General features: G+C 41.2%; 1 protein-coding gene across 1 annotated transcript in view; it reads left to right on the top strand.

Annotated features, from left to right (window-relative positions):
- Positions 1-23,802, top strand: part of CENPF (centromere protein F) — a 57,317-nt gene extending 33,515 nt beyond the window's left edge. The window contains exons 12-20 of the mRNA XM_081824798.1: positions 125-3,522; positions 4,857-7,706; positions 8,986-9,138; positions 11,563-11,739; positions 12,084-12,245; positions 14,431-14,593; positions 15,970-16,443; positions 17,465-17,643; positions 22,548-23,802. Of these exons, the coding sequence (XP_081680924.1) occupies positions 125-3,522; positions 4,857-7,706; positions 8,986-9,138; positions 11,563-11,739; positions 12,084-12,245; positions 14,431-14,593; positions 15,970-16,443; positions 17,465-17,643; positions 22,548-22,751 (7,760 nt within the window). The 3' untranslated portion in view covers positions 22,752-23,802. The remainder of the gene's footprint in view (positions 1-124; positions 3,523-4,856; positions 7,707-8,985; positions 9,139-11,562; positions 11,740-12,083; positions 12,246-14,430; positions 14,594-15,969; positions 16,444-17,464; positions 17,644-22,547) is intronic.
- Positions 23,803-24,105: the final 303 nt, after the last annotated feature.

Raw genomic sequence — 24,105 nt, 5'->3', positions numbered from 1 at the left:
ATTGTCCTAGGGCTTGAGAGGCTGTTATGTTTGTTTAGATTTTTTTTTTAAGTGTTGGAATTCTTGTAGAATAAATATTTATTAAAAACATGACAACTAAAAAAAAAATTTTTTTTTTTAATAGCTAAGAATGCCTCTCAGGAAACCATGTTAAGAGATCTTCAAGAAAAAATCAATCAGCAAGAGAATTCCTTGACTTTAGAAAAACTGAAGCTTGCCTTGTCTGATCTGGAAAAGCAGCGAGATTGCTCTCAAGACCTTTTGAAGAAAAGGGAGCATCACATTGAACAACTGAATGATAAGTTAAGCAAAATAGAGAAAGAGTCCGAAGCTTTACTGATTGCTTTGGAGTTAAAAAAGAAAGAATATGAAGAATTGAAAGAAGAGAAGACTCTGTTTGCTCGTTGGAAAAGTGAAAATGAACAACTTTTAAGTCAGCTGGAATCAGAAAAGGGAAGCTTGCAGAGTAAAATTAATCACTTGGAAACTTGTCTCAAGACACAACAAATAAAAAGTCACGAATACAATGAGAAAGTGAGAACGCTGGAGATGGAAAGTGAAAATCTCAGTGTTGAGATCAGAAACCTTCACAATGTGATAGACAGCAAGACTGTGGAGGTAGAGACACAGAAAGAAGCTTATGCAGACCTGCAGCAGAAAGCCGAGGTCTCAGACGAGAAACACAAGAAGGAAATAGAGAACATGCGCTTGAAGATTTCTGAGCTTACCGGGCAAGTGGAAGATCTCGAACACAAGCTTCAGTTATTGTCAAGTGAAGTCATAGACAAAGACCAGCGTTACCAAGACTTGCAGGCTGAATATGAGAGCTTCCAGGATCTGCTAAAATCCAAAGATTCTTCTCTCGTGACAAATGAGGCTCATCACAGAAGTCTTTTGGCTTTTGAACAGCAGTCTGCAATGAATAATTCCTTTGCAAATATAATTGGAGAACAAGGAAGCATGCCTTCAGAGAGGAGCAAATGCTATCTAGAAGCAGACCCAGGTCCAAAAAGTTCAGCCACCTTACAAAATCGAGTCATGTCTCTTGAGTTTTCATTAGAGTCTCAAAAGCAGATGAACTCAGATCTACAAAAGCAGTGTGAAGAATTGGTGCAAATCAGAGGAGAAATAGAAGAAAATCTCATTAAAGCAGAGCACATGCATCAAAGTTTTGTGGCTGAAACAAGTCAACGCATTAGTAAGTTACAAGAAGACACTTCTGTTCATCAAAATGCTTTTGCTGAAACTTTAGCTGCCCTGGAGAACAAGGAAAGAGAGCTCCAGCTTTTGAATGAAAAATTAGAAACTGAGCAAGCAGAGATTCAAGAATATAAAAAGAGTAACCATTTACTTCAAGAATCTCTAAAGGAGCTACAACTCTTGTCTGAAACCCTGAGCTCGGAGAAAAAGGAACTGAGTTCCACCATTTCTTTATACAGAAAGGAAGTTGAAGATCTGACCCAAGAGAATGAGACTCTTAAGGAAATTAATGCAACCTTAAATCAAGAGAAGATTAACTTAATCCAAAAAAGTGAGAGTTTTTCAAACTGTATAGATGAAAGAGACAGAAGCATTTCAGAGTTATCCAATCAGTATGAGCAAGAAAGACTTATTTTACAACAAAGATGTGAAGAAACAAGATGTGCATTTGAGGATCTTGGTGAAAAATATAAAGCAGCTCAAGAAAAGAACTCTCAATTAGAATGCTTGCTAAATGAGTGCACTAGTGCTTGTGAAAATAGACAAAAGGAACTGGAACATCTAAAGGAAACATTTGCAAGGGAACACCAAGCGTTTGTAACAAAATTAACCTTAGCTGAAGAAACAAACCAGAATCTAGCACTGGAGTTGGGGGCAGTGCAGCAAGATCTGAGATCGGAGATTGCAGATATCCAAAACAGGTCCGAGAGTGAGGCGGATGGTTTAAAGCAAGAAATCATGACCTTAAAGGAAGAACAAAGTAAGATGCAAAAGGAACTTAATGCCTTAGTACAAGAGAATGAGCACCTGATGACGTTAATTGAGACGAAACAAGAGCATGAGATTCTAGAATCAGAGCCAATTAGCGACTCTGTGGATGGAGAGAGTGAGATAAATAAATGTCATGTTCAACTTCCGATGGATCTTGAAGTTAAAGATCCTTCTCTAGACTGTTATAATGCACAGTTGGTACAATTAGAAGCTAAGATGAGAAATAGGGAATTAAAACTTAAGGAAAGCGAGAAGGAGAAGCAATGCCTACAGCACGAACTACAGACAATTGGAATAGAATTAGAAACTGGAAATTTGCAATGCGATGCCCAGTCACAAGAACTTAGTGGCCCTAAAGACTGTGATGCAGGTACAGAAGAAAAGTATATTTCAGTGCTTCATGAGTTGTCAGCAAGTCAAAATGACAATGCGCATCTGCAGTGCTCTCTCCAAACAGCAATGAGCAAGCTGAGTGAGCTAGAGAAGATGTGTGAGATGCTGCAGGTTGAAAAGCTTGAGCTAATGTCTGAGCTGAATGATTCAAGATCAGAATGTATCACAGCAACTAGTAAAATGGCAGAGGAGATGGAGAAACTAGTAAATGAAGTTAAAATAAACGACGAAAATGGCCTTCTCCAAGGTGAGTTGGTGAAAGAAATGGCGGAAGGTGAATCTGGTGGACGACAAAATGAGCAGAAACGTGTGTCCTTAAATCCTTTGGATGACAGTAATTGCTATGAGCACTTGACATTGTCAAATGAAGTTCAAATGCACTTCGCTGAATTACAGGAGAAATTCTCATCTTTACAGAGCGAACACAAAATTTTACATGATCAGCACTGTCAAGTGAGCTCTAAGATGTCAGAGCTACAGTCTTATGTGGACGCATTAAAGGCTGAAAATTCGATCTTGTCAACAAGTCTGCGAAACTTCCAAGGTGACTTGGTAAAGGAGGAGATGCGGGGACCCGAGGAAGGGCATTTTCTGTCATTATCATTCTCTTGTGTGACTGACAGCCCTAGCCTTACACGTTTGGGAGAGTCCTCTTTTTGCAAAGACCTTTTAGACCAGACAGGAGAAACATCACTTTTGAGTAATTTAGATGGGAATATTTCAGCAAACCAGTGTAATATAGAGGAAAGATCTTGCTGCAGTCCGGAGAAGGAGAATCTGACCAAGAAAGAAATTCTGTCAGCCCCAGCGAGGAGTGTTGAAGAACTTGAGACTCTCTGTCAGATGTACCTGCAATCCCTCAAAAAGCTAGAAGACCAAATCGAAAGTCAGGAGATTTTGAAAAATAAGGAGATTAAAGAGCTCGAGCAGTTATTAACTTCCGAAAGGGAAGAGCTCGACTGTCTCAGGAAGCAGTATATGTCAGAAAATGAACAGTGGCAGCAGAAGCTGACAAGCGTGACCATGGAGATGGAGTCCAAGTTGGCAGCAGAAAAGAAACAGACTGAACACCTGTCGTTTGAGCTCGAAGTAGCACGACTCCAGCTACAAGGTCTGGACTTGAGTTCTCGGTCTTTGCACGGCACCGACATAGAAGACGTAAGTACCTGGGATTTACATGCTGTTTCTCCAGTTACATGCCCAGCAGGTGCTCGAGAAATGTTTGTTGACTTGAAATCTACATTAAATCAAACTTAAAATATTTTTAGAGTTCAAGGGTATAAAAACAAACATATACACACACACACCAAAAGTTTTTTGTTTTTTTGTTTTTTGTTTTTTTTAAACAAAGCACAACTTTAGAAAAATTAGTAAGCCTGATTGGGGTGGGGGTGGGGGAATGTAAATTTCTATGATGATTCCACTCAAACATTTACATGTAGGAAATTACTAAAGATGTTTTTTAAAGTCTCCTGGAGAAAATTATATTATGGAGTCAGAAGTCATCTTGAGGATATGTATGTGTTTTCACTCTTTGTGAGTGAAATAATAACTGTGGTAATAAACCATAGTTAAATACTAAATTAGAGTATGGATGGCAATATGATACGAGTTTTAAGTTTTCTTGCCATTTTCAGACTATTTCAATATTAGAGAGTTAAAGTCATGAAACTAAATGCAGGAGTTTATTACATATTACTGAGTAATTTTCTTATCAGTTTGCTCTGTTACAAATCTATGGTTTGTTATCAGTCCTTTAAAGAGACATCTCTTATTGGGATATGAAATTGTTAAGTCATAACTTTGCCCTTTCTAGTCTATCAGCTAAACTAGTAATGCTGTCCCGTTGACAAGTCTCACTTGATTCCGTCTGTCTGCCTCAGTAAATTAGGGAGGGCAGGTGGTGACATGATGGGTCGTAGTGGTCACAGCAGCAGATCCCCATTTTATAGATGAGAAGAAGGTGAGATCCAGACATGTAATTTATCCAAGAATATGGATAGTTAGTGCTGGCTCTGTGATTAAGTCCTTGGGCTGGGGATCTGGTCATGAAAACTTCTCTCAGTGAAGAATATCGTAAATGCTGAAGATGTAAGCTGAACATTTTATGTGGAATTTGTTAGCCTCTTATTTGATAATCACAAAAAGAAATTTTATATTTAGGCTACCAAGGACATTTCTAGCAAGAAAAAAATATGAAATTTAAATATGTTACAATTTAGATGATCAAATAACTGATCTGAAGGGTTTGTCTTCATGATCAATACCTTACCCAGTGCCTTGCCTGTGGAGAACACTTATTGAATGTTTGTTTAATTGTGTTGGGTATTTGGATTGAGAGAGGAGAATGGGGTGGGAAATATGCCATTTGAAGAGATGTGTTTAGCAGAGGCAAGAAGCCAATTTCTATAAAGTAATAATTAAGCCTATTTATTCTATTTTGATTCCTCTTGAAAAGTAAAATGAATTTTCATTGTATATTACAACTACAGGCTCTTCGGGGTGGAAACAATAGCTGTGATGTAAAAGAATCAGAAGAATATACTTTGGAAACGCAAGAGAGAACACCAAAGCGTGACATTCATCAGATTTGTGAAGAAGGTGTTCAGCAGGACCTCAATCTAGAGACAGAAAAAATAACCAAGACCAGTCCAGTCAGATTCACAGGAGAATGGTCTAGGGAACAGTCCCCAGAAGCCAGTTATGAGACTCCAGCCGAAGACAGAACCCAGGGCTGTTTAGAACGCATTTCTGAATTGTCACTTTCTGGTCCTAATGCTCTGGTACCTATGGATTTTCTGGAGACTCAGGTCACCATTCAGAATCTTCAACTGCAGGTAAAAGAGTCATCAAATGAGAATTTGAGGTTACTTCATGTCATAGAGGAACGTGACAAAAAAGTTGAAAGTTTACTAAGTGAAATAAAAGAGTTAGACTCAAAACTCAATTTACAGGAAGCACAAGTAACCACCAAGATGGAAGCATGTATAGAGTTAGAAAAAATAGTTGAGGAACTCAAGAAAGAAAAATCAAACTTAAGTGAAAGATTGGAATCCTTTTCTTGTGACAACCAGGAACTACACCAGAGAACAGAAAGTTTAGAAGGTCTCAATTCTAATTTAGAAATAGGTGCAGATAAATTGTCACATGCAGTTATTGAAGATAATGTGGCTGAGGTGAACGACAACTGGAGAGAGCGATTTCTTGATGTGGAAAATGAGCTAAAGAGGATAAAGTCTGAGAAAGGTAGCATCGAGCATCACGCCCTCTCTGTGGAAGCTGACTTAGTGACAGTTCAGACAGAGAAGCTATATTTAGAAAAAGACAATGAAAATAAGCAGAAAGTTATAACCCGCCTCGAAGAAGAACTCTCTGTGGTCACCAGTGAGAGAAACCAGCTTCATGGAGAATTAGATACTTTGTCAAAAGAAAATAAAGAACTAGATCTGATGTCTGAAAAGATGAAGCAGAAAATACGTGAGCTCGAATCTCATCAAGGTGAATGTCTCCATCACATTGATATGGCTGGAGCAGAGGTAAAGGACAAAACACAGCTCGTTCAGACGTTGTCCTCCGACGTAACTGAGCTTTTGGAAGAGAACACTTGTCTCCAGGAGAAGCTGCAGAGTTTGGAAAAGGACTCACAGGCCCTGTCTTTGGTAAAAAGTGAGTTGGAAATCCAAATCGGACAATTGAATAAAGAGAAAGAATCACTTGCAAGGGAATCTGAAAGCCTGCAGACCAGACTGCATGAATCGGAACACGAAAAGCTGACCGTCGCCAAGGCCTTGGAGGATGCGCTGATGGAGAAGGGTGAGGTTGCAGTGAGGCTGAGCTCAACGCAGGAGGAAGTGCACCAGCTAAGAAAAGGCATTGAGAAGCTGAGGGTCCGCATTCAGGCTGATGACAAGAAGCAGCTGCATGTTTTAGAGAAACTGAGAGAGAGCGAGCGTAAGACTGATTCGCTTCAGGATAAAGTCGAGAACCTTGAAAGAGAACTGCAGATGTCAGAGGAAAACCAAGAGCTGGTGATTCTTGATGCTGAGAATTCCAAAGCAGAGGTGGAGACCCTAAAAACACAAATGGAATTGATGACCAAAAACCTGAAAGATTTAGAATTAGACCTTGGCACAGTAAGGTTCGAAAAAGAAAATCTCATAAAACAGCTACAAGAAAAACAAGGTCAGGTGTCTGAATTAGACACATTACTCTCTTCATTGAAAGGTCAGTTAGAAGAAGAGGAGAAAGAAAAAATAAAGATGAGAGAAGAATCCAAAGCTGCATTGGAGATGCTCCAAACACAACTGAAAGAGCTAAATGAGGAAGTAATAGCCTTGTGTCATGACCAAGAAATCCAGAAGGTCGAAGAACAGAGTATAGACTCCTCGGTGCAGGAAATACATCAGCTGAGGAACAGCATTGAACAGCTGAAAGTCCGCCTGGAAGCTGATGAAAAGGAGCAGCTCCAGGTCTTGGGAACACTGAGGGAAAGTGAACAGCACGCCGACTTGCTTAAGGATAGAGTAGAGAACCTTGAAAGAGAACTAGAGATATCAGGGAAAAACCAAGAGTGCGTGATCCTTAAGGCTGAGAATTCCAAAGCAGAGGTGGGGACTCTAAAAGCAAAAATAGAGGAGATGGCCCAAAACCTGAAAGATTTGGAATTAGATCTTGTCCATATAAGGTCAGAAAAAGAAAATGTGATAAAAGAATTACGGAAGGAGCAAGGACGGGTATCTGAATTAGAAGTATTAAATTCTTCCTTTGAAAATCTATTGCAAGAAAAAGAGCAAGAAAATGTACAGATGAGAGAAGAATCTAAAATAGCAGTGGAGATGCTTCAAACGCAAATAAAGGAGCTAAATGAGAAAGTGGCGGCCTTGTGTCATGACCAAGACACCTGGAAGGCCGAAGCACAGAATCTGCGCAGTCAAGTAGATGCTCTTGAACACGAGAAGGCTCAGGTACTACGAGGCCTTGACGAGGTCAAGAATAATTACCTTAATGTGCAGGCTTCTGCAAATGGCCTCCTTCAACAAGTAGAAGATTGCAAACAGAAGCTAGAGGAGAAGGAGGAAGAAATCAGCATACTGAAAAATCAAATTCAAGACCAAGAGCTGCTCACCTCTAAACTGTCCCAGGTGGAAGGAGAACAGCAGCTTTGGAAGAAGCAAAAAGTGGAACTGGATAATCTGCTGGTGGAATTGGAGCAGAAGATCCAAGCGCTGCGATCCAAAAATGACACTTTGCGGGACACCTTAGAAGCACTACAGAAATCTCACAAGGATCTGGAGAAAGAGCTTGAAATGACAAAAATGGAAAACGTGTCCTTTGTTGAAAAAGTAAGTGGCCTAAGCTATGTACGTTTGAATATGTAGTCATGAGGGAGGGAAACCACTGTGTGAATCAGATTTCCTTCCGGACAGTGTCTGCCATATGGGACCAAACTCTGTAAAGGTTTTAAGTTTGTGGGACCTTGAACTTTGGGGGCGTTGAATTGGCTCCAGCAGCAGTGACTCTTTGCTTTGGCACACATTTACATGGGACACTTCTATGGATTAGCCCAGGTTTTCAATGTGGCACCTGGGCATGGGAGAAGCTTTGGGTTAGGCATAGTTCCTGGTTCTAATTATAGTTTTCTTTTTTATAGTACATTAGAGTCCTAGCTTTCCAGTACTCACCTGGGAACTCCTGTCAAGGAGACTGTAACAGTTACTAGTGAGGATCAGGCGGGAGCCCCAGTGGCCCTGCCCTGCCTTTTGGCCTTTAGGAGAAAGTACTATCAAAGGGGCTGATATAACGGTAACCAACAGAACCCTCATGCCTCCCAGGACATGTCTCGGGGATTTTGTGCTTTCAGCCCCTCTTATACCTTCTCTTTGTGCAACCTCCTGTTTGGTTAGCTGGTGGTTAAAGGGGAAAATCTGCCATCAGGGGGGCTCAATTAGTAATGAAAAATTTTTGCCCTCTAGGCTTACATACTGATCTAGGAAAATGATTGCTTCAAATTTAGTATTTGCCCAGTAAAAACTGAAAGAAAAAGGAGTGTCCAGAAAATGGGATCAATCATAACCCTATAATATTTTCCAGGAATTTCAAGTTTTGACATAATTTGCAAGAGATGGCAGTTATGATAGAGATCATTTGGCAAATTCTTCCAGGCTCTTTCAACGTTAGGGGCAAATGCCAACAATAGGGCTTTAACTGGTTTTAACTAATCCTAGGCATGTTTCTTGCAGATTAGTATGGCATTGGGGGATTAGTAGAGATCCCAGAACTGATAAAAAATAAGGCGCTACCTCATACAATGGTTTCTAATGTTTATGTTTAATACAAATTAATACCTTTATGAAGGATTTTAAGACTTAGTGATATTAGCTCTCCTTGTCATTGCTTTCCTTATTGCTGTCTTCTTTTATTAAATCTTGGCTGAGAAGAAAAGGTAAGCTTGCCAGTAGGTTTTGAGGATAGTAGTTGAGTGGATTAGTAAAGGGAGGATTAGCCTGGTTCCATTTTATTACTGAAGGTGAAAGGAAATGTTATGAGTGTGTTGTATCAGAGTGATTAATTTGCACAAAACAGGCAACCCAAAGCAGATCCTAACAAAAGATGAAATTTCAGGTAAACGCAATGACTGGGAAGGAAACCGAGCTGCAGAGGGAAATGCACAAGATGGCGCAGAAAACAACAGAGCTGAAAGAAGAACTTATTGGGGAGAAAAATAGGCTAACTGAAGAATTAAATATAATGTCGGAGGAAATAAAGAGCAGCAAGGTAAGTTTCTCTGTGACTGTGCTCATGATGCTCTGATAATGCAGTGCACACCCTCTCCCTGTTTGTTTTTTCTAAGACCTGGAATGTACCAGACTTTTTTTAGCTTTTGAAAAAAATAGCCCCACACTTCAGTCACAATGAGACTTGCACTCATCTTCACCTTCCAACCCTGTCGAGAGCCCAGAAGAAGCCCCAAGCGGCTTCGGCACACGTGAAAATTCCTGTCATGGAGCCCAAATATTTTACATGAAAGGCGAGCCTGGTACTACATTAACTCGCATCAGAAATAGATTTCCTGCAGCTTTCAACAGGTTTATCGGCTTTTCTAGCCTGCCTCAGATGGGGAGCCAGAACGTTGCCAGAGACAGATGCCCTGATCTTGCTAAGAACTGCAAAGTCAGGGGAAGTCACAGAGAAGTGTAAAGTTGGAACAGTCTTGGGATGTTATTTTAGGGCAGGGTTCCTGTGGCAGATCTGTAGCATCTGGGCTGCCCCTCCCCACCGCTGTTTGCAGAGCAGACGTTGCTGATTCATGCCCTCCCCTCCTCCTGAAACTCTTCACCCTGAGTCCCATGGAGCAGCTACCATGCACACAGAGCTGGCAAGTTCAATGAAACCTGTTTGCCAAACCTGGTTAAACGGTGAACACTCGCATATCCATGACGTCCTCGTGCACATTCATCCCTGGGAGGTACTTAGCAAAGGGTAATGAGACAGAGTTGTGATTGCGACCCAGAGCAGTCACAAAGAGTTGACATGCTATTGGTCAGAGCCTGTGTAAGGAGTTGGGGAAATGTGTCCTTTAAATGCAGTATTTAATCTAATGAAAATCGAAAAGGTTTGGCATCTCATCTCAGCAACTGACTCATGGAATTTTCTGGCAATGCTGCGTGGAAGGAGTTTGTACGAATGATATTTGAGTACTGCACCTGCTGGAATTTCCTTTGGTACTGAGCAGCTTGGGAGTATCCCAACTCGAATCTGGTTTACAGGCTCTACTTTAGAAGGCAAAGCGAGGTGTTTAGCCTCCAGTCCATAGTGCTGTGCTGTGGTTTCTGCACTCAGAGAGCTTACGGTCTAGACACACGATAAGTCATTAAATAGGAGCTATAGAAAATAAGCATAAGCTCGCAAGTGCTATAAATCAATCAAACATTCTTTACGGCAGACTAATTGGGAAGTGGGATGTGTGGGGAACCTAAGTTAGGTAGGGAGGTCAGAGAATGTCACCTGCAGGATGAGGGCTCAGCCGTGTGAGAAACAGTGCAGAGGAAGGAAGTTTCTAGGTCTAGAGAGCAGTGTGGCAACATCTCTGAGATTGGAAAAATCTTAGTTTTTTTTTTAGAAATTGAAAGGAAGCCATTATGAGCTAGAAAATGATACGAAAAGAGATTAGAGAGGAAGGAAGGTCATGGTAAAGAATTAGAATAAAATCTAAAGGGATGCCAAATACATGAGGCTGGAGTTTAAAGGGAAGGTTTAGGGTGGCTAGTTTGGAATCTAGGTAGTATTCACAAATTGGGGGAATGGTAGAAGATACAGTTGGAGAAGAGAAGGTGGTTCGGTGCAGAGACCTCCGCATGCAAGAGAAGATGGAGGAGGAGGAGCCAGCAGAGAGAACAGGAAGGCGTGATGAGGTGAGCAAGGAGTGGAGGGTCTCAGGGAGGGAAGAGCGGTCAGCAGCACCACATACTACCCAGAGCTTGGAACGGCTGAAGAATGCTCCTTGGATTTGCAATGGGAAGTTTGCTGAGACCATGGAAAGCGATTTGAGGAGGAGGTGGGCTAAAACCAGGTTGTAGGGCTTGAGTCCGTGGAGATGAGGAAGTCAACGCAGCATGTATAGAAACACATAGAAGCAGTCATTTGGGATCAGGCCCAGAGAACACAGGGGCCTTCGGAGCTGGAGTTCTGCCTGTCTCACACAGTGAAGGGAGAGAGGGACAAAAGAGGTGAGGGCATTTGGAAGGAAATTCTCCCAGTGATAGAACATGTAATCAAAGCTGGTCAAGGAAGAAAACGTAAGTCTGGAGGGGCTTGAGTGTGACGGTGGGGATGGTGCGGGTGCTGTTGATGATGTCAAGGAATTTCTGCAGTGCAAGCACTTCAGTAAGGGAGCCTGGAAGCCTAGGAGGGCACGGTCCAGACTGGTTCAGCTAAAGCTGGGTTCTCAGAGATTCTGTGGTCCTAGTAGATGTGACCTTGGGGGTGGTTGGGCTGGAGTAAAAGAACTTGTCATTGGAGGTGAAGTCAGTTTCAAGTGAGCACATCACTAAGGGTTATAGCACTATTCTATGTAGATTTTTTCTTATCTGTAAATTCTTTTTCTCTTTCTTTTTTTTCGTTTCAGTACTTAGTATTTCCTAAAGCTATATATCCAGGTTCCTAATTATTTTCCCATGATTTTTTTACTTTTCTCATTAGGGTCAACTGAAGGAACTCATGCTAGAAAATAGTGAATTGAAGAAGAATTTGGATTGCGTACAGAAGAACCAGATGGAAAAGGAAGAGAAAGCGCGAGAAGAAATAGCTGAGTATCAGCTACAGCTGCAGGAAGCTGAAAGGAAACACCAGGCTCTGCTCCTGGATACAAACAAACAGGTAAAAACTTGGGGTTTGGTACCTGGAGGAGCCGGAGAGTGGTGTGTGGACCATGGTAATGAGGCATTTTTTACAAGAAGGTCAGTGTTCTGCATTATTGCATAATACAGTCTTCTGAAGGGTCCCATCATATTACCTGCAGGGTCTTCCACAGTTACCTCACAGGTCTTATTTTAGGACGTGAGCTTTTAAAATATATTTCCTTCCATCTTGGAATAGATTAATAGCAGAGTCCCAAGGATTATTTGAAATGGTCCTTGGGACAGCCGTTTTCTTTATTGTTTGTTTTCCTTTAAATTTTTTTAGCTGAGCCTCCTGACTAAAGTAACATTTTTCCATCTTAGTATGAAATGGAAATCCAGACATACCGAGACAAACTGTCTTCTCAGGAAGAATGTCTCAGCTCGCAGAAGGTGGAGGTAGATCTCTTAAAGTCCAGTAAAGAAGAACTCAATAATTCTTTGAAAGCTACCACTCAGATTTTAGAAGAACTGAAGAAAACCGAGGTATGTTCCTTTTTCATGACTTCATGACTTAGAATGATTCATACAGGTAATGGTGGTTTTCATCACATGGAATTAATGCTTTCATTTTAATTGTTATGACTTTTTTTTTTTTTGGTAGTCAAAAATAAAAGCATCAGTTCTCTGCTGAGTTATTTCTTAAAAATCAGTGGATGATCTGTGCTCTCACAGCTTATGCATTGTTCAGTGAATCCTCTCAAATTAGAGGATGGTAAAAGACTTTCTCGAGATGGATATGAAGATCCAGGTGATAGCAGATTAGGGCAGGCCTCTCCAGCTGTAGATAATAATTTCATGGGTAATTCCAAAGTCTTGTTTGATTGGTCTCCAAGTTCACTGCTGTCACCAAACCCACTTTTCCCATGGCTCATGGGGAGATCAAGAAACACTTGGTCATGCACACATATATGTACGCTCTCCTCTTCCTCTCCATGCAAGGATCATAAAACTTTCTCCTTTACAAAAAAAAGGTGAACTGTAGTCTTGGGATTGTTCCCCCAATTATAGGTGGTGCTACAGTAATGCTACTTCTTAGAAAGAGAGGCTTTTTGATTCCTACAGATATTTTTCATAAGATGAATACCATCTAGGATATATAATAAAGAACCTGGAAGAGAAATATCTACAAAGGTCTTTACTTAAAGGTGATTTAAATTGCAAAAATTATGATATCGTATATCTAATACATTGAAACAAAAGTAGGGGTAAACTTATGTCTGTAGCTCTTAAATAATTCTCAAGGTGAAGGAAATATACCAATAAAATACAAACTAAGAAAAGTCAAGATAACATTCATGATCACTAATGTTCTGCTGCTACAAAATGAGACATGTTAGGTTTCATAACAGAAAGAAGAGCTTCAGGTTTACTTTTTTATTTGCTCACTTTCTGCCTTTAAAAAAAATTGAGGTAGAATTGGTAATAAAATGATACTTTAGTTTCAGGTATGCTTTCTGCTCATCTAATTGTTGACAGTTCTATTGTGGGGAATGTCTGTATTCACACATAGTGTGTACAAAATAGCTCGTTGTTAGTTGAGCCCACTCAGATTGCAGAAATCTACTTGCAACATGAATGTGATGCTCAGGTTCTTTGTTTTTTTTAAATAGTTTGGTCCGCCTTTGTATGGTCATGATCTCTTATGGGAAACTCTTGGAGTTAGCTTGTTTTAGAAGTCTGCATTTTTTAGATATTACATAATACGATGCATGTGCCATATATTACATAATATCCCAGCAAGGTATGGGGTAATACTTCATAATCAAATTCATATTTCTGCAACAAAATGTATGACTATTCTCACAAGGTGGGATAAATAAAGACTATATATAAATACTTCTGTATCTGGTTCAGATCAGGCTTTTCCTCTAAATCATTGTCTGAGCTTTTTCTTGGAATTTGCACATGTAGTTAAGGAATCCTGAACTTGTACTCCTGAGAAGTGTATGATGCTATCATTCTCCCACCATTCTGTTCGCTTTCTATTTGCGCAACTGCAGAATTTAAGTTTGTATTGTGAGCCATAATATTATTTGGCCTTCACTTGGTGTCACCAACACAGATGCCATCTTGGATGTTGAAATTGTGCAAAGGCACAGACTACAAATGGAAACACAATTCTATCATCAAGAAGTTTTTTTTTTTTAAGATTTATTTATTTATTTGACAGAGAGAGTGAGCACACAGAGGGGAAGGGCAGAGGGAGAGGGACAGAGAATTTCCAGCAGACCCTGCATTGAGCAGGGAGCTTAACACAGGGCTCGATCTCACGACCCGGAGATAAGGACCTGAACCAAAACCAAGAGTCAGATGCTCAACTGACTGCACCACCTAGGCACCCCTATCATCAAGAAGTTTTGACCCACCAAAAATATGCCCACGTATCTCCCACCTTAACCCCCCAGGTGTGATTCCCATTGGACAAACCCAGACATGGCGGGCTCCTTAATAGAACACTGTCTTAGGAACCAAGATTTATGCTTGCCGATAAAACCACAGTGTCTACTGGGGAGACCTAGGAAACCGGATAGAGAAGATGAATTGTTTTATTTTGAACATCATAATTCTTAAATTTATAATATATGATTCTTAATTATATCCATGATTATTTTCCCATATGCTCATAAAAAGAAATTCAAGATTTTAAATTCAAGGTTTTGTTTCATAGGCGGACAGTGTAAAATACACAAATCAGTTGAAGAAGGAAAATGAGCGTGCCCAGGGGAAAATAAAATTGTTGATCAAATCCTGTAAACAGCTGGAAGAGGAAAAGGAGATGTTGCAGAAAGAGCTATCTCACCTTGAAGCTTCACAAGAGAAACAGAAGACAGGTAGGCATTAATTGGACACATCCATGAGCCAAAACTCCTTTCCACTAGTGAAACCATACACGTATGGTGTGTAGGCACAGAAATGTTTTTAGTGCTGTGTTTTTTTGTTTTGTTTTGTCTTATTTTTTTTTTTAGTTTTAGTTTTTTTTCTTATGTTCAATTAGCCAACATCTATAGCACATCATTAGTTTTTGATATAGTGTCCAACAATTCATTAGTTGCGTCTAATACCCAGTGCTCATCACAACTAGTGCGGTGTTCTGTTACTGCATGTCGACTTCAGCGGTTATCCATTTTCCAGTTTCTAAATTTTGTGCTCAGCTTGGGGTCATAGGATTAGTAGGATTCAGAATGAAGTCTGCAGTTTGAAATAGAATCATTGCATCTTCTGTTCTATAAAACATACAAAAAACTGGCAGCACTTTTTGCTAATGAGCTGTTCCAAGAAGGGTGTTTCATGTGAATGTCCATTTAAGCAGTCCCTATGTCAAAGGCAGATTGCCATTCTGAGCTGGCATTGGTCATTTATCAACCCCTGATTCTGGTTGTCCTTGGCCCATCCTCGTGGGTCCACTAAATGGAAGGCTTAGGGGCTGTATGTTTGGGTGTGGAGGTAAAATAAAAAAGAAATGGCAACTGTCCTTGTCACTTTTTTCCACTTATGTCTGCGGAGTAGAATGCTCTCATTGTGTGGAAACGTGGTGGCAAGCGTAGTATGAAGGGCTCTTCTGGAGCACAGCTTCAGACGGTGGGTCAGTGATCTTCCCTGCTGAGACGAGGACTTGGAGTATATTGTGGATCCAGGGAGTTTTTCCAATGGATTTGGTGCCAAACATGACAGCTACAAGTTGACCAGGATTCCCACCTTTGAAGCATCTCCCAAGCACTTGTCCATCTGATCCTCCATTGTTTAAAAATGGTTTTTAGAGCTCTTTTCGACTTGTCTTGTCACTAGCCCTCTTCTGTTTCCCAAAGCTATTCCAACAGACTTCATATTATTTACCAACTTTTATTGTTCACTCACTTATGCTGGAAAGAATGGACAGGGGAAAATTGGGGATGTGATCGATCAATTCATCTGATCTTATATGAAGTGCAAGGAAGGATGGGTTGGCTGGAATACAAGTTTGAGATTTTGATGGATTTTATTTAAGCTATCTTAATGAAAGTCATTTAATCTACTAGAATATGTACCTTGATATGGTCCCTCCCAAACAGGAGTTGTTTGATCTATAAGAACACACATTAGATATATCTCCCCCACTTCTCTTAAGCGAAAATCAAAAAACAAATCTAAGGTTATCTACTTTATGAAGTCCAGTGTTGATTACAGAAGTGTCAAGTGATGTACAATGTGTCACTTTATTTTTTGACAGGTACCGTTGTGGATTCTAATGTAGAAGAATTAATGGCTGAGATAAAAGAACTGAAAGAAACTCTTGAAGAGAAAAACAAGGAGGCTGATGAATATCTGGACAAGTACTGTTCCCTGCTCATAAGCCATGAGAAGTTAGAGAAAGCCAAAGAGATGTTGGAGACACAAGTTGCTCGTCTGAGTTCACGGTCTAAACTTAATCTCCAGAATTCTCCTTTGCTAAATTCAGTTGTTCCAGAAGCCTCTCCAGCCCCTTCTGCTACTGAAAAGAAGTTGTCATCCAGCCAAAATAAAGCTTCAGGCAAAAGGCAAAGGTCCACTGGGATTCGGGAAGATGGGGGAGGCACAGCGCCTTCTACCCCAGAGACATTTTCTAAAAAGAGTAGGAAAGCAGTCAAAAGTGGTATTTACCCCGCAGAGGATGCCAGAGACACTGAGTTTGAGCCAGAAGGCCTTCCAGAAGTTGTAAAGAAAGGTAGGCATAATTTAAAAGCAAAATTATTTGTGTTCTTTTGCAATTCCCTGTAAAAATCCACATATAAAAAAGACAGAAGCATTTATGTTTTAGATTATTGTGCAATGGTGCTAAGTGACCTTCAGAAACAACAGTCCACCTTTAAATTGGTAAGGTATATTTTCCTTTCTGCATGAGATAAGGACTAGGATCTAATTACTCATGTTTACAGCACAAAACGTGCCAGTAGATTTCAAAAATGACTATTCAAAACCTGTTTGGAATTTGATGTTTCTGTGCTGAAAAATCCCCAAATTGAGGACACTTTTCAAGCTTTTTCACCTTTAGTCCATGTCTCATCCAGGTAGGAGGTGAGGTGGGGGGTGGGCCCCCTTGGCTGGAGCCACTTACCACTTTTTGTTTTTTTTTTAATTTAAACCCAGTGATTGATCCTTAAAATGTGGCCCAGGGATCTGGGCCAGTCTAGGAACATGCATCTCCTGTCATGTCCACTCCCTCTGTGGAGGGAGACCAAGTGAACACACAGTGCAATCCCTCTTTTACGGGGTCGGCTGTCTCCTCCCACCTAGTCTCTGCCTGAGTAGCAGGGGATGTTACCATTTTACCTTTTCTCGTTTTAAACAAGAGCTGGCTTCCCCCCCCCTTTTTCCATTTGATCCTCCTTTTTCTCTCCAATCCAAATTTTATGGGAAGGCTTGCTGGTATGTTCATCAGATCTTAGAAAAATGAGAGTTAAGACATCTAATTAGAAGAAGAAGAAGAAGTGGGGAAAAAAAATTTCTATTTAATGTTATTTTCCCTTTTTCCATTGTGTTTTCTTGTGTGTCTGGTAAGAGAAAACCCACTAGTTTCTTGTTTGATTTGGCAACTGTGAAGTTAATCGCTTGTCCGCTGTGGCTAGCAGGAAGTGTTTCTGGAGTTACTTTTATACTGGTGAGAACTCTAGCTGGTACATGCTGTTTCCATTATAGATTCAGTTGGCCCTAGCAACGTTGACAGCCAGCGTTTTTTTTGCCCTTAGGGTTTGCTGATATCCCAACAGGAAAGACAAGCCCGTACATCCTGCGGAGAACAACCATGCCGACTAGGACCAGCCCCCGCCTGGCTGCGCAGAAGTTAGCACCGTCCCCACTAAGTCTCAACAAAGAAAATCATGCTGAGGCCTCCCAACCAATAACTGACGGCAGCAGATCACAGAAGGTAACCCCTAGGAACCTTGTATCTGCGGTCCCAAAGCCAGGAAATCCCGGTGTTGTCAGGCAAGGGTCTGACGCTGACTCAGGAGCTCTAAAGTCTGACCTTCTCCGTGCAGTGTAAGGAAGCCAGTCCTGAGGACAGTAGTGAGCAGACCCGAGGATAAACATGACATTATCCTGCAGCTACAGTCTCCTCCTTGATCCAACAGGCCACTTAGAGTTTGATGGAAAGGGTTAAATGAGGAGAAATCATGGATCGGAACTCAAAGGGTTTGTAAGCACGTGTTAAGCCGTACATTGAAGGAATTGAAGAGGTCGTCTTTCTTTTGGCCACAGGCATTGCTCATTGCTTGTTTCACGCTTTTTCCTCTAATGCATCGGTCCCCCAGCTGCCAATTATTTTTTTTTCCCTATCTTTTATACTCCTTTACTTTATAAAAAGCAAATATTTCAGTAGACATCTAAAGAAAGGAGCTCTGTTGACACATTTCTCTACTTTGTTGATGGCAGAGTTATGATCTCAGTGACCTCCATGCACCTTGCAAACGGCCCAGTAAATGTTGTTTAAAGCATCGAGAATATTTGCTTTGCAGATCTTTGTTCATTATGCCATAAGATATGCTAGCATTATGTATGCAAAGTATATGCATTTCATTGTACTCATGGTAGATAGTATTATAGAAGAAAGAAGAAAGTAAGGTTCATAAAGATCTAACCTAATCTGCCCAGAGTTAACACTCACTGTCTCTCACTTCCACGGTCTTATTCTTCTTCCCAGTGTTTCTCAAACAGGGGGTCACAGGAACATTGTTGGAAGTTGCTGGAATAGCTCCAAGAATTCTAAAAGTTTTGTGATTTTACTTTGATTGCTTACTTGTTAGTTTCAGTAACTATGGAATGTGAGTAGCTGACCCAGCAGACAAAGCCTTGAAAGTGTAGTAAGCCCTACTTGTGTAATGTAATAAGTGTAATAAGTGAGTCTTTAAGTGAATGGGCATGGTCCTCAGTAAGATTTTAGATACCAAAATAACAAAGACATTGGGGATTAGCTGCATCAAAGCAAGAACATATTTGTAAATGTTTGTTATGTTGATGTGTAAGAGCTATAAGCATTAAGGAATGTATACCTAGTCTTAAGTTTTTTCAAAACTTACATTATAATAAAATTTTTATTAATTCAGGGGTGAGGAAGAAGGGTCTGAGGTTCTCTTTCACTTATTAAAACGGGCCCATCCATTACTTGTATTAGAAATATTGACCATTTTGTGCAAATCCTCCCTCCCCATCCCCCTATCCGAAACCCCACTTTTCTTTCTTTCTTTTTCTCCTTCACATTTGGATCTATCTTCCGAATGCTGGTAACAACAAAACACTGGAGAGTATGCTGGAGTAGGTCTTGACTTTCCAGTGACCCTAAGAACAGCTTCTTTTCCATAAAGCAACCAGTATCCCTAAAGAGGGAAGCTTGCAAGCTTGACCAAGCTTTCCACCACCAGCTAAGTCCTGACCTGCTCATCAGGTTTAGGTTCTGGTGTAGGCCGCGCCATTTCCTTAGATGGTGGCTGAGTGGGAGCCACTCCTCCTCGCTCCTCCATACAAGCTAATACCCATTCCTGCTTGTCTCATACTTTCTGGGATCAAATGAAATATTTGTTTGGCTCTCTTAAAACAGAAAATCTTAACACGTACATAGGACTCTGTACTTCGATCTTTTATGGTGGCTCACTTTATTGTGACTCCTTGCTTAGATATCTGTCTTCTGAGCTGCAGTATGAGGACTGCGAGGCTCCTGACTATGATTCTGGTTTCCCTGTGTCTTCTTCGTGTCTAATAACAGTGTCTGGCAGTCAGCAGCTTATTTGTTGGATGACTGGAGCTGCTAATGTTGTCCTAAAGTGATTACAATAATAGATGTTTAAAGGTATGTTAGGAAATCCTGTTGTGAAATCACCACATGGGTCGTTTTTCTTCTTCTTTTATGAGGACTCGATGGAAAGGCAGTTTTCATGTGGTGTTCAGACTTATTATCCAGGAACAGAGCTTTGCACACTAGGGGGCCTGCTTTCCACGCTGCTGTGGAGCCTGTTCAATGCCGAGTAGTCACCATGGTTTCCTGCAAATCTGTGTTCAGTGCATTGGCACCAGGCTGCAGTCAGCACCAGCGCTTAGGAGTTGTGAAGCGGTTTTGTGCACTTGTGCAAATGAGTGGGGGCTGGTTCCTCTTGAGGGGAGGTCACCGGAGACTTCATGGTTAGATGCAAACTCTTCAAAACCCAGCCTCTTGATTTTTTAATTTAATTCAGCCTTTGCTGAGTCACCTTATAAAATGCTTGCCTCATCGGTTAAGCAAATTTCATCATTCAGGTTGAAAAATAGAGAGCCAAGGTATCTTTTCCGAAAGCAGTTGCTTAGAAACTCGGGATGATGAGCCCTCGCCTGAAGTGCCTGGCCGAGGTCTGAGAGAAAGATTTCCCTAGGTCATTTAGCAGGACCTTTAGTGACATCTGTCTAGTTCAAGGGGGGAGATGCAAAGTAGGTGAGGCTCATTCTCTGTGATGTCTCTGGGATGAGTAAGCCCAGGAGCTCCTCGTTTGCTGGGGACAAGCGAGTTGTGATTGTAGACTTGATCTGAACCTGGGGTTGGCGGTCAGGGCCAGAGGGCCTGCCACTAAATTTTAGGGGATGATGGTGATGCTGTCAGCACAGTGTCAGTGAGCAGGCTGGTGGGGCCTTGTGTTTCTTACTGTGAGTGAGGTTCACTTTCACTGGGCCATCCATGCGCTTGTCCTCTGGCCTCTGCGGCGGATGCAGACATAGTTTGTAAGACAGTCAGGGTAGGGGCCTGATGTGGGGCTCAATCCCAAGACCGGGATCCCGACCTAAGCCGAAGGCAGCCGCTTAACTGACTGAGCCACGCAGGCGCCCCTACACTTATTAATAGTTGAAATACTTGGTGAATTGGACCTCATCTACTTATAGAGAAAAGTCTGAGGCCAACTGACCAACATGAGGATCAAATTCACAGTTTGAACTGATCACGGACTATAATTCCCTCAGTTCAGTGTCAGAGAAATGGGGTCTAGAGGAGGAAGCCAATGGGTGGGCTTTGGCTATTTAATTGGGATTAAGAAAGAGTTTTACTGGCTCAGATATTCTTTTTCCAATGTGAGTGATCTTTCTCTCTCTCTTAAATGGTGAACCTGAAGATCTGACTTTCCTACATCCGATGGGTTCAAGGGAAATGCCTGTCTTTTGTATCACTTTCTACTTAAAAAAAAAAAAAAAAGTACCAGTAAAACTCTGTTTTTTTCCTTTAACTTTCCACTAATGGTAATTTTCCACTAAGTCCTGATCCTTAGAGGCTGCTCCTTTTAAGTGTCCTGCATATAATCTTGAGTTAGAGGCAAGCTTTCCAGGGATTTGATCTGTTGGCCAGATTTACTATGTTTTCTGTAATGAAAAGTATTTAGCTGCCTTTTAAAACCACACACTTCCTATGGAAAGAATATAAATGGGGAAATAATTTCCATTCTTTTTTTCTTGTTGCTTCAGAAGGAGGTCACTGGAGTCCGTTGCTCTCTGTCACATCGCTCCTTTCCCTGTAGGGACTGAACATGGGTCGCCCTTGTTAAGAGTGCCCTTCCTCTTTACCTTTCAAAGATCTTCCTGCTGGAATCCTCCACTCTTGCCTTTAACTTTGGCTAAATGAAGCTTTTCTATCCTTCATCTGTCTTGCTCCTCTTTCTCTTTCCCGACCCCATATCTTCTGTCATGACTGTGTAAACCTCAAAAACTCTTGACTCTACCAGCTACCCTGCCTTCTTGACTGCTTCTTAAAGTCTCACATTTTCTTTCTTTTTTTTTTTTTTAAGATTTTATTTATTTATCAGAGAGAGAGAGCACAAGCAGGGTGAGGGGCAGAGGGAGAAGCAGGCTCCCTGCTGAGCAAGGAGCCTGAAGCGGGACTTGATCCCAGGACCTTGGGATTATGACTTGAGCTGAAGGCAGACGCTTAATCGACTGAGCCACCCCAGGTGCTCCAAGGCCTCACATTTTCTGAGATCCCTCTTTCTCTTAAAAGGCAGGGCATCAGAAAGGGGATTTACTCTTTTTGGACTTTATTATTTATTCTGATATAATTCAAATTCAGTATGGAAACAAAACAAATGTAAGTAGAAGGGCGCCTGTTTGGCTCAGTCGGTTAAGCGTCTGCCTTCAGCTCAGGTTATGATCCCAGGGTCCTGAGATCGAGTCTCCGGTGGGGCTCCCTGCTCTGTGGGGAGTCTGCTTCTCCCTCTGCTCCTCCCGCCCGCTCGTGCTCCCTCTCTCTCTCTCAAATAAATAAATAAAATCTTAAAAAAAAAAATGTAATTAGAATGTTTAAAATGACGGAAATGAGGAACAGGTTCTAGGTCTTTTAAATGTTGTACATAAAGCTTCCGCCCTATGAAGATAGTCTTACTCATTAGGATTACATTCATTTGAATGACAGCAGGGTTCACTTAGGCTGAATGAAAGCTGGTTTGGGTTCTCACTCAGGCATATATTGAAATTTGCCAGATAGTCAAGCCTATTCTGGGCACTAGGGATAGAACAGTAAAGAGGACATAGTCTTTGCCCTCAAAAAGCTTACCTTCTGATCTAAGAATGTCATACTAGCCTGGGGAGTGAGTCATTTTTGGCCATCAGAGGTGTCAAGGAAAGCTTGCAAGGTGACTCATCAGAGTTCATGTCCGACATCCTCCCAGCTTCTGTTAGGTGGAGCCTTTCCTCAGTGAAGAAGAAATGGTAAAGCTGTGTACAACAGCTTAGGATTTAACTTAAAATTTGGTGAACATAAGCACTTTATTTTCATGTCGTAGAAATGTGAATGTGATTTAAACCTCTAACAAAGATGCTTTGTTACAGGTGAAGGTTGCTCAACAAAGCCCAGTGGATTCAAGTGCCCTATTCCGAGAACCCACCACGAGCTCTCTCTCTGTCCGTAACCTTCCTGAGAGAAGTCCAGCTGACAGCCCCAGGGAGGGCCTGAGGGCCAAGCGAGGCCGGCTCGCCCCCAGCCCAGAAGCCGTCCCCGAGTCCAAGAGCAGCGAGAACTGTAGGGTCCAGTAGAAGTGACCTTGTGTGTCAGGACCCTGGCAGGTGGCAGGATTTGTCCAGAAGGCAGTGTGCCTGCAAAGGCTTTTTGTTAGTCAGGAGCACATTATCAGTGGGAAGAAAACATTTCCTTATAAATCTAAATATATGGTACTCTTTAGCTCTCCCATGTAGAAGTATTGAAAAAGTTCGAAAGCACTGATCACCAACTCATCATTGGTAGTTTTCTTCCATGGCGTAAATGGCTCTGTATAAAGCTTTTTGGTAATGTTGCACTTGTAGGGCAAGCACAATCTCGCAACTTGTGTGTGTATGTGGATTTCACCCTAAGAAATCCAAAATACATCCTCTACTTCCAATGAAAAGCTCCCAGGAAAATGTGAACTTTTGCTTTATGACATTTCCTATGTGTAGAGCTAGGTAGGTATGAAATAATTTTAGATCAAGAATTTCTTTTAGTTGAATAAAATGGAGGAAAATCATGCACACGTATACCCATGTGGATGTGCTCATCCTTATCCTCCAGTGTGTTTTCTAAATGTTTGCCTATATAACCTGTACATACTTGTGTGTGGGGCTGACGGGAGTTGTGTGTGTGTTTCCACTGGGCCTGCTTTGCAGGCTCCTTGAAGATGCAGTGTATCAAGTTTTCTGTCATTGTATTGTTTCTTCCTAAGACCAATTTGTTGCAGTTCTTTTAGTGTGCATTCTCATAAATAGTGATCTTGTATTAAAATAGGGCATTTTTTTCCTAATAAAAAAAAATCACTTGTTTTCTGTAAAAATGATTTCTAAATATAAATGCATTCTGAGCATTGGCACTATTTCTTGCTAATGTCAACAGTCTCTTATAAAAGTAAAAGAGTTTGGGGGGCGCCTGGGTGGCTCAGTTGGTTAAGCGTCTGTTTGCCTTAGGCTCGGGTCATAATTTTAGGGTCCTGGGATCGAGTCCTGCATCAGGCTCCCTACTCAGCAGAGTCTTCTTCTCCCTCTGCCCCTCCCCCTGTTCATGCTCTCTCTCTTTCTCTCGATCAGATAAATAAAATCTTAAAGAGTTTTAACAAATGATACTGGTATATTTAGTGAATATATTTGGTTATATTAAAAAACGTGATTTGGAATGTGGGTCATGAAGATTATATAGGAATTATACAGGAATAATATGTCCAGCCAGTATCTGGCACATTGTGTGCACCCATTAAATTGCATCAGCAAGGATAAAAATATGTGGTATTTTCCAGCTCATTTATTGATGATAGGGTTTGAAAATATGCAGGCATTATGAGCCATATCAAACCAAAAACTTTGGAACAAGTCCTTTTGTCCTTGAATCAGGGTAAAAAACTTTTCCAGGACATGAACTAGTAAA

Source organism: Leptonychotes weddellii, chromosome 6, assembly GCF_054177405.1.
Source record: "Leptonychotes weddellii isolate Sample4059 chromosome 6, ASM5417740v2, whole genome shotgun sequence".
Taxonomy (NCBI): Eukaryota; Metazoa; Chordata; class Mammalia; order Carnivora; family Phocidae; genus Leptonychotes; species Leptonychotes weddellii.
The sequence above is the reverse complement of the archived record's forward strand: the minus strand, read 5'-3'. Positions and strand labels throughout refer to the sequence as shown.